Source organism: Numenius arquata, chromosome 4, assembly GCF_964106895.1.
Source record: "Numenius arquata chromosome 4, bNumArq3.hap1.1, whole genome shotgun sequence".
Taxonomy (NCBI): domain Eukaryota; kingdom Metazoa; phylum Chordata; class Aves; order Charadriiformes; family Scolopacidae; genus Numenius; species Numenius arquata.
In genome coordinates, this window is record NC_133579.1 from 8,176,995 (window position 1) to 8,191,605 (window position 14,611).

Consider the following 14,611-nt stretch of genomic DNA (forward strand, 5'->3'; position numbering starts at 1 on the left):
TATACAAGATAGTCTGTTGGATTTTTAGATACCAGGGCTTACTGATATTACATTCATGTTCTTAAATTGCAAGATATCTTAAAGTACCTTCTGAGTTTATCCTCCTCAGAGGCTTTTGACAAAGCAAAATTAATCCTAGAAATAGGGCAGAGGAAGTTACCTGACAGCATCTCTTACATCTCCTGCACTGCATCGTCATAACTACTCCTAGTTTGTCTCTGACTTCTTCACTAAAAAATCCAGTGATGAGGAGTCCACAGAGGGCCTCAGTTACCTGTTCAGGTCCTGAAACAGCTCAATCATTGAAAATGTTTTCTAATTTTTGGAAATTTAATTCTGTTTAAGATTACTTAATTTGCTTTTATTCTGTATTCCCATCCCCAATGAAATAGGGAACTTTTCACTACCATCTTTTATTAAGGTATACTTTTATATATAGGAAGATTTGTAGTTCATCTTTTATTATCAACTTTTATTACATTGTCATATTTTCCAGACTTCTTCTTTTACTATGACTTAGCTCAGATTTGTCTCTTGTGCTAGTACTTAGGTCACAGGTCAGTTGAGGTGAGTAGAGGTGAATGACTGCTGGTCTCCTGCAGACAATATTCCTGTAATACAGCTCAGAGACATTCCTTCCTCACCTTACTGTATCGTTCCATTTGTAGTCCATTCTTTACCCCCAAATCCTTTTGTGCCCAATGAGTATTTTCTCCATTGATTAACCATGAATACTTTATTTAATAAACCAAGGAGTGAGAAGATCCCGGCAGAGACAAATGTGTCAGCCAGGACTAAACCAGCACTGGCAGGTATGTCCAATATCTCACGAGGTTCATTGGATGTTAACATGGGGTCTACATCTGATATGCTTCTTTTTGAAGTAAACCCCCAGATGATCATTAATTACTTTTAAGTGAATCATATAAAACATTCTCTGAAAGAAAGTGAATGCACATGTACCTGTGCATACATTTTAGCAGAGAATAATAATGAGATGCTGGAAAATGGAAAGGTATTCACTGGCAGCTGTGCCATACACAAATTGCCATTTTCCCCAGTCTTGCAAAGCTCTTTTATTCAAGCAGAATTGAAGGCTTTATCAGAGTGAAACTGAATTTGAATTGCAGTAGCCAGCTAAAAGTGGCTTACATGTAAATGAGAACCTAAGAAATGGAAAGATTTCCTACTGTCTCCCCCAAGGTCAGAATTTATTCCTCCTCTTTTTTTATCTCAGTTTTCGAATGAATATTGCAGTGCATTTAGAAGCAGGATTTTTCAGCAGTCTCTTTCTCTTTCAATATAAATCACATTTCTCCTTTTGTACTTACACAAGAGATGGCTAGGATTATCCCTGGGACAACAAGGCAATGTATTGCTATTCAGAAACCTTGCAAAGTGAGAACAGCTTAGAGGATCACAGATCCAAGATAATGGGACAGCATGGAGATACCTTAGATAAGATTATCACACTCTGGTGTGGATTTTCCTGGTCAGAAATACCTGTACAAAAGAAATTCTGTGTGCTTACACTTACTCTAGCACTCCAAAGGGGTATGGACACCACTTATACTCTGTAGATTGATCTGTGCATATTTAATATATGTGACTCTTGGATGTTTAATATACAACTCTTGGATTTTCCATGAAAGGAAGCCAGAAGGAAGGAAAGAGTGAAAGGTTTAGCACTGGCAAGGGGAGCGCATGTTCCTGATCACACCGTTACAGTAGCCTTGTGCTTGTTAACACTTTTTTCACCTTTATTACTTCATTCATATCTGAATGTATGGGATTCAGTTCCTCTACTGACATGTTATAAAACCAGAGGAGATGAAATTACAGCTTTGTGGAAGGGAGCACAGGACTACCTATGGGAAAGAACAAGGAAGGTGTGAGACAGCTTGTAACTGGAATTCAATGAAGAAAACCATATTGGTCTAAAAAGGTTAAAAAAAAATGTCTTGAGCTTCCTGCTTTGTTTATTCAGACCATCAGCTGCATATCTTATAAAGTACGTGAGACTAAAGTACACATGAGAATGGTTCTACTGGATCAGACCAAATGTTCTTCTGGCCCCAAGTCCTCATTGTGACAGTGATCAGCAGCAGGTCGCTAACAAGGGTTTGATACACAGCATGCTGGCAAGGTTAAAACAGAAAATATACTAATTTGCTTCTGAAAAGCAGATATTTCTTATACGTTATCTTATTGATACGTCAATTTCAAAAAATGGTAGTCAGTAGCTTGGAATCTTACAGTTTCAATCAAATCCTGAATTTTGGTCCTCTAAAGATGTATTATGGGATATTATATAAATAATCCGTATGTGTTTTTCAAAGAGGTTCTTATTGATCATATAGCATCATAACATTACTTGGTGCTGTGATTTATACTGCATATATGAAAGACAACTGGCACCATATGTGTTAATGCATGCACAGACACATGCCACCCACTGTGTGACTGCAATGGAAAAGTGGAAAAGTGATACCATCTTTCTATAAAGAAAAAGCACCAATGAAGATGTTTGCATGTTACTTTTCCCTTAAAAATTAATCTTTACTGATGCAAGTTTGCTCAGCATGAGCAGAAAATAGGTAGTTGCATAGGAAATAATTCCAGCAGGAGGCTAACTGGCTGGCTTTGCCCTCTGTTCCCTGCTACAAATGGACCCTCCAGGAGGTTTCTAGAGCTGAGATTATCATGGTCTGGGAGCAAGGGATAGTTCCTTTCTATGGCCCCTGTGGTTTCTGCAACTATTGAAAATAAAAACTGTGAGACTGCAATCAGAATTTAAGACAAAAAATTCCCCTTCCTCAAGGAGTGACTCCATTTTCTTCTCTTTGGGAATCAAGTCTCCAGTCATGGCATATTAATTATGCTGCTCCATCCATTTTATTGGCTTGCCCATATCAAAAGAGGCAAAATGTCTCGTACAGAAGAGTTTCAACAATGCAATGTTTAGGCTGGTCTGTTGGAATGTCTTTACTCCTCCATCCTTTCCCCTGGCCTCCAATTCTGTCTGCTGTGTTAAATTTTTAGGTGCTTGTGGCAGACAGGTGCCTGCACCAGTTCTTTCCTCACATTGTCAAGAGATATGTGGCCAGGGCACTCTCACCAGTGCAATCATGGGAGCTGTCTTCCCATGGCAGACCAGCACCCTGAAGCAGGGTGATGGTGGTGGCAGGGTAGAGTTTTCCCCAATGTGCTGTTCAGCCATTTCATGGGGCTCAGCACCCCCACACCATGCACATCCTGACTGAATTCATGCTATCTGCTGTAGCTTCTCTGGGATCAGCCAGCCTGCTAACCACACTGGTTCCTAAGCATCCCTTATGCTGCTCTGAGGGTGATGGAAGCAGAGGATGCTCAGCACCTACTGGAGTGTGGTGAAAAAAAGTGATTATTTTTATGTAAGATGCAATTGATACAGAGTTCAGAGGTCAGAGTTCAGAGGAAAGAGTCTAAACCAAATCATGGCCTGGGGAAATAATATATCAAGAAAGTATTAGAATTTGAAAATTTAAATGTATGTAAGGATTCTGGCTCAATATCTCCACTCTTTTCTGATGCCTCTACTGCATGTACCCTATTAAATAGCTATTCAGAGAATTATGGTTTTTTTCCTCCCCTGACTCTTTGCGGTCTCTTCCTGCTGCAATGCAAGAATTCGCCTTAGCTCCTTTTAATTAGGTTGGCAAGTTAGAAACTGATCAGAACATCAGATATTTAGAAAACTTGATTCAGGAAAAGCTCTGACAAAAAAAAAAATATTCTGATGTGTTCCTATGAAATCTCACCTCAAAAAATTCCTGTTTGTAAAATTTTCATTCATGGTTACCAGTTGTTTCCAAGGGTGAAAGGGGCAAAGAGCCAAGCGGGATGTCGTATTGTTTGGCTCCATACTATTCTGCTGATATAGCTCTGTTATAACGTTCTTTTGCAGAACCCAGCTGCGAGGGTGACATACACAGCCCATGGAGGAGTATGGGTCGTTTCCTAGGGACGAGGGACAAGCGCTATCACAACTGCAGGCAGTTTCTCTTTTCTTCTGCCCAGACATAAACCCTCACACAAAATCTGGGTCTTTTGAGACAGTCTGGAAAGGAAGGAGGTGCGTGTATGTGTTTGTTGTGTGCCTGTATTTGTGCGTTTTTCTTAATCAACTGACCTTCTCTCTGGTTTATAAAGCTTGGGGATTGGATTTGGTCTCTTTTCTCCACAGGAGGGAGGTGGCACAGAGCCACTTTCCACTCTGCCCTTCGTTTCCCTTTGTTATCCCGCAGGCGGGCTCCAGCAATTGTCTGTCTCACCCACTGGCACTGTCCTTCACAGCTCTTCAGTCAGCCCCCAGCCTAACACCATCCACTCACCTTCTCTTCCCTCTCACTATGTGTTTGATTGCCCTACCGCTCCCTCCCCCCTTGATTTTTATTCCCCTTTCAGTCAGGCTTATCTTGTTCTTCATCATATGCTTTATAACTTTCCCAGCTGTTGTTTTTCTTCCTCTTTTTCAGACATTTTCTCTCTTTTCTCTGATTCCCTTCCCATCCCTATCCAGGGCTGTCATTTGTGTATGTCATCCTTCTGTCATTCATATGGACTACACTGCCTTCCCAAACACGACTTCCATAATAAACGGTACAAACTGAATTAAGTTGCCACCTCCAAGCAAATTAAAACATTTCAAGACAGAGGTCTTTTTCATCTTCTTTGTCCAACATTTAATTTGCACATCTGTTACTCCCTGAAATGAGTGTTCTGCTTATGCTACACTTGCTTCCTCTACTACCCTGAATTCTGTTACTGTTTTGGACTACCTCAGTAATGTAATAACATAATATGAATTATTTTTTTAATACAGTGTGCTTCTAGACTCTTTATTGGTCAATGCAACGCTTGAACCACAACCTCAATCTGCATTACTGTAAGCATCTCCCATCACAGAAGCACTATCTCTTAACCAAACCCCAAGACCTGCTGCATAAAAATAATTTTGGTGTTAGAGCTGGCTGTATTTCAGCTGTAATCTCTCATAATAAACAGCTGTGAGGCTGAGTTATCGCCACAGTTTGCCTGTGACTATAAATCAGTCTCAACAGATGTTTATTCCTTCATATTCTATTAAGCATCTGAGATTATCCTTGAAATATATTGGAATAATCAACATTTGAGACATATTCATCTATAGCAACAGGATCTGATGATGTTAATATCCTTGTAATTACACCACTATGAGCATTCTCAGAAAGGACATCATTTTTTAATATTGTGGTCCTTTAAAACATTTATAGCTGTCGATTTACTGTTAAGTCAGCGTATTTCCTTGCCCTTTAGCCTATCTCAATACACTTTTCTACAGAATGGTAAGTATCCGACATTTGAGGCTCCTAGGTTAATAAAAGAGAATTTATGGCTAGCAGCTGACTTGGGAATGCATGTTGTAAATAAAGTAGCAGTTTTTTCTGTCTGACTTCCTTACAGAATTTTTGGAGCTACATGACAGCTTCTAAGACAAAACAGTCCAGAGATGAAGGCAGAAATTAATTACTATTTTGCTGCAAAAGACAATGGGCAACCTTCTGCCCCCCTGCTCCAAGACCATATTCACAGAGGATCATGATTAGAAATGGTCCTTGTGCTGTCTTTCTACCCAGAAATAAATTTTATTCTGGCTGCACAACCTTGAAGGAAATATCTTTACTTGGGAGATTAATGAATGCCTTCTGCTGAATTACTTGTTCACCCAAACCCCCAACTCCCTGGTGTCTGAGCAGGATATATTAGAAGGCAGTAGCAGACCTAGGAACAGCTGTGGTAGTTAGTGAAAGCTTTCCTCAGTCCAACAGCCGAAATGGCACTCTTATCTGACTTCTTTAAAAGCTTCAGATTCACTAGAGGTGCATCAGAGGAGTGAGGACTTAGGTTTGGTGAGACTAATGAAATAAGAAAGTGTCAGAAAGAGCATTCGTAATCCAGTGCATGACACATCTGGTTTTATGTGAAATCCTGGTTCAGGTCTCATCAAACCCGTACATTTGTATGTATGCATGTATTTGTTTTACAAACTGGGATTTTTTATGATGCAAATTATTTTGTCAAAAAAGTTCCTGACAAGATCAGTTTGACATCCTTATCTGTCAATATTACTCCACAATTTCAATTTAAAAGTAAGGTGCTCTGTAACCACTGGTATATGTGAAGCTTTTATGGGTTTGGGGTGAGTTCACACCTTGTATTTGGATTATTCTGCACCTTTGAGGACTGAGCTCTGATCAAAGTGAACAATGGTCCTCCCCTGTGTGGATTCTCTAGTGTACAGTAATAGAGCTCAACATTTTTCCCCTCCCTCAGCGTGGAACTAACTTGATCTCTTTCTTTTCTATCCATCTGCTCATTTTCACCTATTCGATATCTCTGAAATTTTCTGTTCTGCATCATATGTGATTAACATTAACTAAGAGAACCAAAATATACTATGCAGGACCCAGAGAGAACGTGATGACTCTATCTAAAAGAAACCAGTCTAAAAATAGAGCAAAAGCAAACCAATGCATGCTAAGTGAATAAAAACGTGGCACCATGATAGAATTCAGCTGTTGATTTGGAGATAATAATTATCCTTCGCTGTGTTTTTTTCTTGGTGATCAAGGAGGTTTTGGTCAAAACAACAACCACCATCTTTTTCAGCGATGTGGAAGGGAAAATAAAATTCTCACTAGTGAATTTTGCAGATGTCACCAAACCCGTGCAATGGTAGTTGATGAGGAGGACAGGTTTAGCTCTGCAGAAGAGCGTGAATCACATGCTAGACTGTGCCCACATTATGGATGAGAATGGATGACACATTTATCAGTGGTGTTTGTATTTTAGGAAACAGTGACTTGGAAGCAGATTTGAGCTGAACATGAGCTCAAAATGTGATAAAGTACTGAAGAAAACAGTGACAACCTTATATCTAAAAGGAGGGAACTACTGAGCAGAAGATATGGTGTTACCACATGATGGTTTATTAGTGAAAGTTTGTGTTCAGTTCATCCGTCAGCACATTAGCAACAACGCTAAAATGATAGGAAAGGTCCAGAAAAGAATGATGAACAGTATTAGTAACCTGAAAAATCTTCCTAATTCTGAGAGTAAAGAAGTTTAACCTATTTAAGCTTTTGCAGCATAAGTATATTGCAAAACAATAAGCTAGTGCAATGCTTTGCATAACATTACGTTTGCAGTGCTGGCTGCTCACAAGTATATTCTTTACTTTGTGGTCAACACAAGGTTTTTTTGCCCTCAAGAAAAAGAGGGATAGCTGTTTTACAGTCACCATGATTAAAAGTGAACACAAGAGCCACTGCTGTAGAGTAGCTAATGTACTATCTTCTTGTTGCCTGACAGTGACTTACCCTACGGTGCCACATCCTCAGTGAATTCAAAAGTATGTTAAAAGACGACATGGTCAGGACACAAAAGTACAAACACAAGAAGCTGTCTTCTTTTTGTGGTCCCTTTAAACTAACATGGTCCAGCAGCTGGAAGCTGAAGCTGGAAACGTTGAGACTGGAAATGGATACCTAGTTTTCTGGAGATGTTAGATCTATCAGTTACATTCTTGAGGCAAAAATTTCAAATGTTTCTAAAAGAGCACATATAAGTTTTATATTTGATATGAGGAATCCCTTAAGAATACCTTGGATCTGATTTGTCCAAGCAGTCACAGTACACAGATAATGATATTTCTTTTTAAAAATCAACATATTTGTAAGATCAAAAAATTATGAGGCTGCTTTTCTCTCCTTGAGATGTGATCCATACAGCCACCATACTGCCAGGAGCATAAAAGGTAAGAAAGTCTGGACTGAAAATCAGTGTATGGATTGTAGCCATGCTAACTTCAAATGACCCTTTATAAGTTATTATTTCTGTATAAAACAACCCTTATCATTACGATTTAATGATAAGGAAAGGGAAGACACTGCCAGCTGCAAGTAAGATTAAAGTTAGGAAAGGCATGCTGAAGACTGAGCTCTTGCTCTTCTATATCAACATCACAGCATCATATGAATTGATTGCATGAGCATTTGGCTGAAACGTAAGCTTGTAAACACCTCACCATCACCGAAGATGTGTATAGAAGGTTGCCCAAGGTATATGTTTGTAAGATATAGACAATGCCCATTTGGGCTTGGATTTTTTATGTGAATTATAGATAAATATATATTTCTTCATGCCAATAATCTGCTTTGCCTCTGCTTAACAGGACTTTGCACTCATCATTTCCTGTTCCTTAACAGCTTTTGCTCTTGATTTAGACAGTAAAAAAGGAGGAGGTCATCTCTCTATTTACTTACAGCCTAAATCCTGCCCCAAATCCCTGCAGCACTTGCAGTGCTACAAGAGCCCACAGAAATGACACTTCTTGTCATTTTAATCCATAGAGGTGTTGAGCTTCAGTGGCTGAAGAGAGGTAAAATTTTAATTTCACTGAGGAGTCTTAAGACACTATATCTTATCCTATTAGCCTCAGCCTTTCTTCTTTGAAGGTTAAAATTACATTTTCAGAAACAAGGTATCTTGCATGCAGCATCACTTTGGGTTTTGCCCACAGACACATATACACGTATACATGGATGCATATTAAAGGACTTGCAGAAAATTTGATCTAAAACCTGACAGGAATCAATGTTTTGTCAAAATCTCAGTCCCAGAGCCTTAGACAGCAGCACTCTCAGCTTTCCCAGAGCAGGACCTGATGTATGAGGTTAATCACAAGGATTCATTTTGTTGAGGGATCAGAAACCCAAAGCTGGCTCTGTATAATACCTAAATCCCTTAATGCAACCAGCAGAGCCACAGTGCTTCTGTCCTCTAAAGCTGATACTTTCTATTAATTCAAGATACCTGTTCATTCATCTTTCTTTCCAGGCCAATTGCTAAGGGAAGGGTTTTGTGGTTGGAAGAAAAGCAAGATCACAGTTCAGAAAGACAGGAGATAAACTACTGGCCCCTTTGTAGTCAATGGGACTTTTATCGCTATCTTCAGTTCTGGATTTCACCAAATACTTTTGTATATGCAAAGTTACATTTCTGTAACTTTTTCGGTACATTTATTCGCCAGATCTGTACACAGAAAGGAACATTAGAAACATTTCTGAACTCTGTTTTCATATGGAGATGAAAGGTTTCCCCACAAAGCAACTAACACAATACGTGTATTGTTCTCTAATAATTTCTATAACAGAAATTCAAAGCTCCAATCTATTGACTCCTAAGGATGAGACACTTTCATGGACATCTTTGGACAGTGCCAAGACAAAATCCTACCTGGAACTTGTCAGAATTCAAACCTTGAATCTGAATTTTGTTCTTTGGTCTGTTTTTTGTCAAAATCAGCAGAATACATGGTAATCCTACAACTGATTACATTTCTCCGTCTCACTGTGAAGGCAGGGAAAATGGAATGGAATGACTTCTGACGAAAAGGACAATGTGAACATGATATTCCTGGACTAGCCCCTTTTCTCTGTATCACTTCAAATAGGTAGTGAAAGCTGACTAATCACATTAACATTTAAGGACATCATTTTATAATAATGGCTGGAAGATATCTTTGTTCATACTATTCTGTAAAGAAAAGACCTGAACAGAAAATACGCTTTGCATGAATCTCCCAGTTATCAGACTAACAAACATACAATAACCAGAGTGTGTAGAAATTACAATGCAGAATGTGGAAATCTCATAGCACAGGCTGTAACTCGTGAAATGGTTAAAACAAAAAAATGTGATCTGTTGAGAAGTCTGGAGACAGAATAAATATGGTCAGTTCCTTCTGCACCAGAAGAGCTACAAGAATCTCCGTATGTTTTGAGACATTTGCTCTCTGTCAACCTGTTTGGCTGGTCTATGATAGTTCTGAAGCAAATATATAATAGGCATTAATGTATTTATAGTAGACAGACACTATATGGCTAAAAAATTGGAAATATTTATGAAAAAAAAAAAAAAGAGCTACTTATTTGACATACTGATATCAGCCAACTATATTCTGGGCTGCAACAAAAGAAGTGTGGCCAGGAGGCCAAGGGAGGTGATTCTCCCCCTCTGCTCTGCTGTCATGAGACCCCACCTGGATTACTGTGTCCAGCTCTGGGGCCCCCAACATGAGAAGGACATGGACCTGTTGGAGCAAGTCCAGAGGAGGGCCACGAAGATGATCAGAGGACTGGAGCACCTCTCCTATGAGGACAGGCTGAGAAAGTTGGGGTTGTTCAGCCTGGAGAAGAGAAGGCTCTGGGGAGACCTCGTAGCAGTCTTCCAGTACCTAAAGGGTACAGGAAAGGGATCCTACACTTTTGTTTATCAGGGAGTGGAGTGATAGGACAAGGGGGGGATGGTTTTAAACTGAAAGAGGGGAGATTTAGATTAGATCGTGGGAAGAAATACTTTCCTGTGAGGGTGGTGAGACACTGGAACAGGTTGCCCAGGGAAGTTTTGGCTGCCCCGTCTCTGGAGGTGTTCAAGGCCAGGCTGGATGGGGCTTTGAGCAACCTGGTCTAGTGGGAGGTGCCCCTGCCCATGCCATGTAGAAATAGATAATCTTTAAGGTCCCTTCCAACCCAAACGATTCTTTGATTCTATGATTCCATATACCTGTATCTCTCAATGGTGTTATGTCTGAAGAATGAGAGGATACCAAATCAAATGAAAGTTTTAACGAAATGGACTCATGGTTACAAAATATTTTACTGAAAATGGCCTTGTTGCTTCAAGTATGGGCACATACATTCCATTACAAGTTGAGTGTGAGTGTATGTGAAAATATAAGTACACTATCTACATTTACCTACTCTGATCCCAGTTGGCTGCAAAAAGCAGAAGAATCTTCCTGCCACAGTGGTCGCGATTTTCCAGTACTCCTGGGAACCCATCTGTCAGAGCTCGTTTGATTCCTGGATCATCAGCCTTGAAGTTTTTAAACATATCCAGATTTAATTGGCGGTACTGGAAGTACTGAGCCAGCAGTCTGAAGGCCTCAGTTTGGTGAAACTTTCTGGCTCGGAGAAATCTCAAGATGAAGGCATCATCTGTACGTAAAAACCCAATGTCAGGCCTCGTGATGATCATGTCCCTGACTTGCTGGATATCCTGATGCAAAATGTCTGGGTTTTCATTCAGTTCCAGGCGGGCTTTCTCTATAGTCTCTGGACTAAGTCCAGCTTGTAAATGGGTCATCTCTGCAAAAAACTCTTTTCCAAATTCTTGACTTCAGATGTTTCAGTAGCAGAAGTGCTGATCCCATTCAATTGATGTGAGCGTGAGCCATTCAGAAGCTTTTTCTATCAAGCTGATATTTAACAAATGAAAGCAAAGGGCTTTTCTTATTCTTGCTGAAAGAGTAACAGGCAGTTCACATGCAGTATAATCCATCCAAAGGAAAGTGTTGTTTATTCCATAACTTACTAAAAGAAAAAGCAAATATATAAAAGAAAGATTAAATGCATATATAAAGCCTACAGGAATGCTTTTCTGAACTTTATATACCAATAAAACTGCTTTGTGTGCTTCATGTGTAAGAGGATACCAGTCAAATGATTTCAGAATGGGTGCATTTAAGATAAGGCAGTCACTGACATCTTGAATGTATATATTCAAGCTTTCAGAAAGGCAATCTTATTAACTGACAATTAATACTAAAGTGTATCAGCATATTATTACAATATACTTTGCAAAGTTGTCTTACAGAAGTGTGGGAGTTCCAGCATCCCATAACTTCAAGCCCAGGATGATAAAAGCAAAAATAATAGTCATTTTTTTTCCATTCTAACAGGAGGTACATTTCAGCTTCCTAAGTATGCAGATTTACACTTATCATATTAAGTATAACAACTGTTGATTTGCTTTTATCACCCTTACTATCAGTTGTAGCTTTCCTTGAATTAGCCTGCTAGCTGATAGTAAAAGAAATTAAAAAAACCCACCAAACTCTACCAACATCAGGGGTATTTTCTACTTGGTAAAACCTCACTGAAAATATTTCCCATTGAGACTTAATACATCTTCACGGGAAACTTCCCATGAATAAAGTGTTTGATTAATCTGATCTGACATGGTTGGTGTTTTAGCTGAAAAGAGATGTATTTTATTCCAAATTCTTTTTTCAGTTTCTTTCCTGAATACCTAGTTCTGAATTTCATTTTCATTCCTGTACTTTACCTAGAATTTGTTTTTACGAGTATTAGAAGAAAAGCTGCTTAAGCTGTTATGTATGAGCAAAACGGTACAGTGAATCTCTTACATTTCAGTGACATAATTAGCAAGAGGCTGTCATCGAAGCCTGTGTAGTTACACTTGTGTGAAATAAGATCAAGGTCTGTTCCAATGTGAAATGTGTGTGAGGAAAGATCAAGATCCACCCAATTTTTCAGCTATCACAAAAACAGACAAGCAAACAAAAACCCCCACTGTTAAACTGATCTCTCTCCCTTTTTAATTTCTGAAAAAAAGAAAAATTGGTTTTAAAAATTAAAAGAGAATCCCTTAGTGAAAGACATACTTTATTGTATTTGGAGAAAGCTGTTTGGAAAGTTATGAATTATTTATAGCAAAACAACCATTTCACTCAGCTGCTCCCCTGGGTTCAGTGTTCTCATATCAAACAAAGGGGAGAGCATCAGCCAGAGCATTTCTTCGTCCAAGGACTGCTCAAAGTTACATTGCAGGACCTGGAAGTCAATCAGCACAAGGGATGCCCGAGTTCCCTGTTTTGTGAGCTTGTATATCATTGATAAAAACTACATTTTAGATGCCACAGCTGCAGCTCCGGGATGAGATCCCTAAATTTAAATACAGACAGCTTCTGCATATTTGCTTAAAGGACATTTGTGGCAGGAGATAAGCTTTTGATTCAACAGCATTGTGCATTCGACTTGTCTGTGGGTGATACAGAGGAGAGTTTGTTCAGCAAGCTCTTTCAGTATTCACTTCAGAGCTGGCGTTACAAAGAGCTACCTGCAGGGCAGCATAACTGGAGATTCATCAGCCTGGGAAAAGTTGGGAAAAGGCAGAGCCGGGAGGAAAGAAGGTCGGCTGCCTTTGACAAGTCACTATGGAGTGCAAATGACTTCAGAAAAACAAGCCCTGAAGTTTTGAGGGGGTAATCTATGGGTGCAAGTTATTCAATGCTTAAAGAAATGAGAGTTGTATTAAAGGTGGATTGCACACATAAAGTAACAGTTATTTGCTTTCCTCTCACCTCTATTAGACCAAATTAGGAGAACTCTGATGGCATCAACTGAATTCCACTGATGTAAAATTGATGGAGGCCATGGGAAAATTAGGCCAATATTTTGTGCTTAAGATCTCAAGTTAATGTTGGCATTGGCATTTTCTTACATAAATTATGTTTTTAGTTACAATTGCCTCCATGAGCTATTTAGGGGAACTCAGTGTATTTAAGTGTGACATCCTCATTGGGGGAGTGTAGTGTAAGGATTAGTTCTTCTCCTAATTTCAGCAGGAGGTTGTAAGGAGGCTGGTTGTGCTTGAGGGTGGTTGGCAGAGAGGTGGAAGTAAGGAGCTTATCTGAGGTCTGCATTACATCTGGTTCAGTGCTCAGTATGAATTCAAACACCTTTCGAGCTCCTGTGACTTAGAATTACAGAATCATAGAATCACAGAATGGTTTGGGTTGGAAGGGATCTTTAAAGACCATCTAGTACCACCCCCTGCAATGAGTAGGGACATCTTTTACTGGATCAGGTTGCTCAGAGCCCCATCCAGCCTGACTGTGAATAATTCCAGGGATGAGGCATCCACAACTTCTCTGGGCTACCTGTTCCAATGTCTCAGCACCCTCAGACTAATTTCTTCTTTATATCCAGCCATTCGCCCATGTCCTGTCACTACAGACCCTGGTAAAAACTCTCTCTTTCTTTCTAATAAGCCCCCTTTAAGTACTGAAAGGCTGCAATGAGATCTCCCTGAAGCCTTCTCCAGGCTGAACACCACCAACTCTCCCAGCCTTTCTTCATAGGAGAGCTGGTTCAGCCCTCTGACCATTTTTGTGGCCCTCCTCTGGACCCACTCTAACAGGTCTAAGGACTTGTGGCAGTTAACTGTGGCACACACACACACACCCCCAGTGGGTTCATCCATTTTCTGAGAGTTTATGAAGGTAACGCTGTCCCTTCCTCTGCTCCTTTTAGAGTCATAGAATCACTTAGGTTGGAAAAGACCTTTAAGATCATCAAGTCCAACCGTCAACCTAACACTTCCGAGTCTACCAAGCCATGTCCCTAAGCACCACATCTACCCATCTTTTAAATACCTGCAGCAGCAAACACTAATTTACAGCAGATTCAATCAGAGCTGCTAAAAAATGTGCAGAATAGGATACCATAGAATCCTACTCATAGATTTGCCTGGGTTGGAAAGGGCCTTTCAGATCATCTAGTCCAACCATCAACCTAACACTGACAAAAACCATCACTAAACCATGCCACTAAGCACCACGTCTACCTGTCTTTTAAATATCTCCAGAGACAACGATTCTATGACTTCCCCGGGCAGCCTGTTTCAGTGCTTGACAACCCTTTCAGTAAAGATGTTTTTCCTA

General features: G+C 39.8%; 1 protein-coding gene across 1 annotated transcript in view; it reads right to left on the reverse strand.

Moving 5' to 3' along the window:
- The window catches only part of CLVS1 (clavesin 1), a 93,034-nt gene extending 81,805 nt beyond the window's left edge, over positions 1 to 11,229 (reverse strand). Inside the window, exon 1 of the mRNA XM_074146233.1 lies at positions 10,841 to 11,229. Within this exon, the coding sequence (XP_074002334.1) occupies positions 10,841 to 11,229 (389 nt within the window). The remainder of the gene's footprint in view (positions 1 to 10,840) is intronic.
- Positions 11,230 to 14,611: the final 3,382 nt, after the last annotated feature.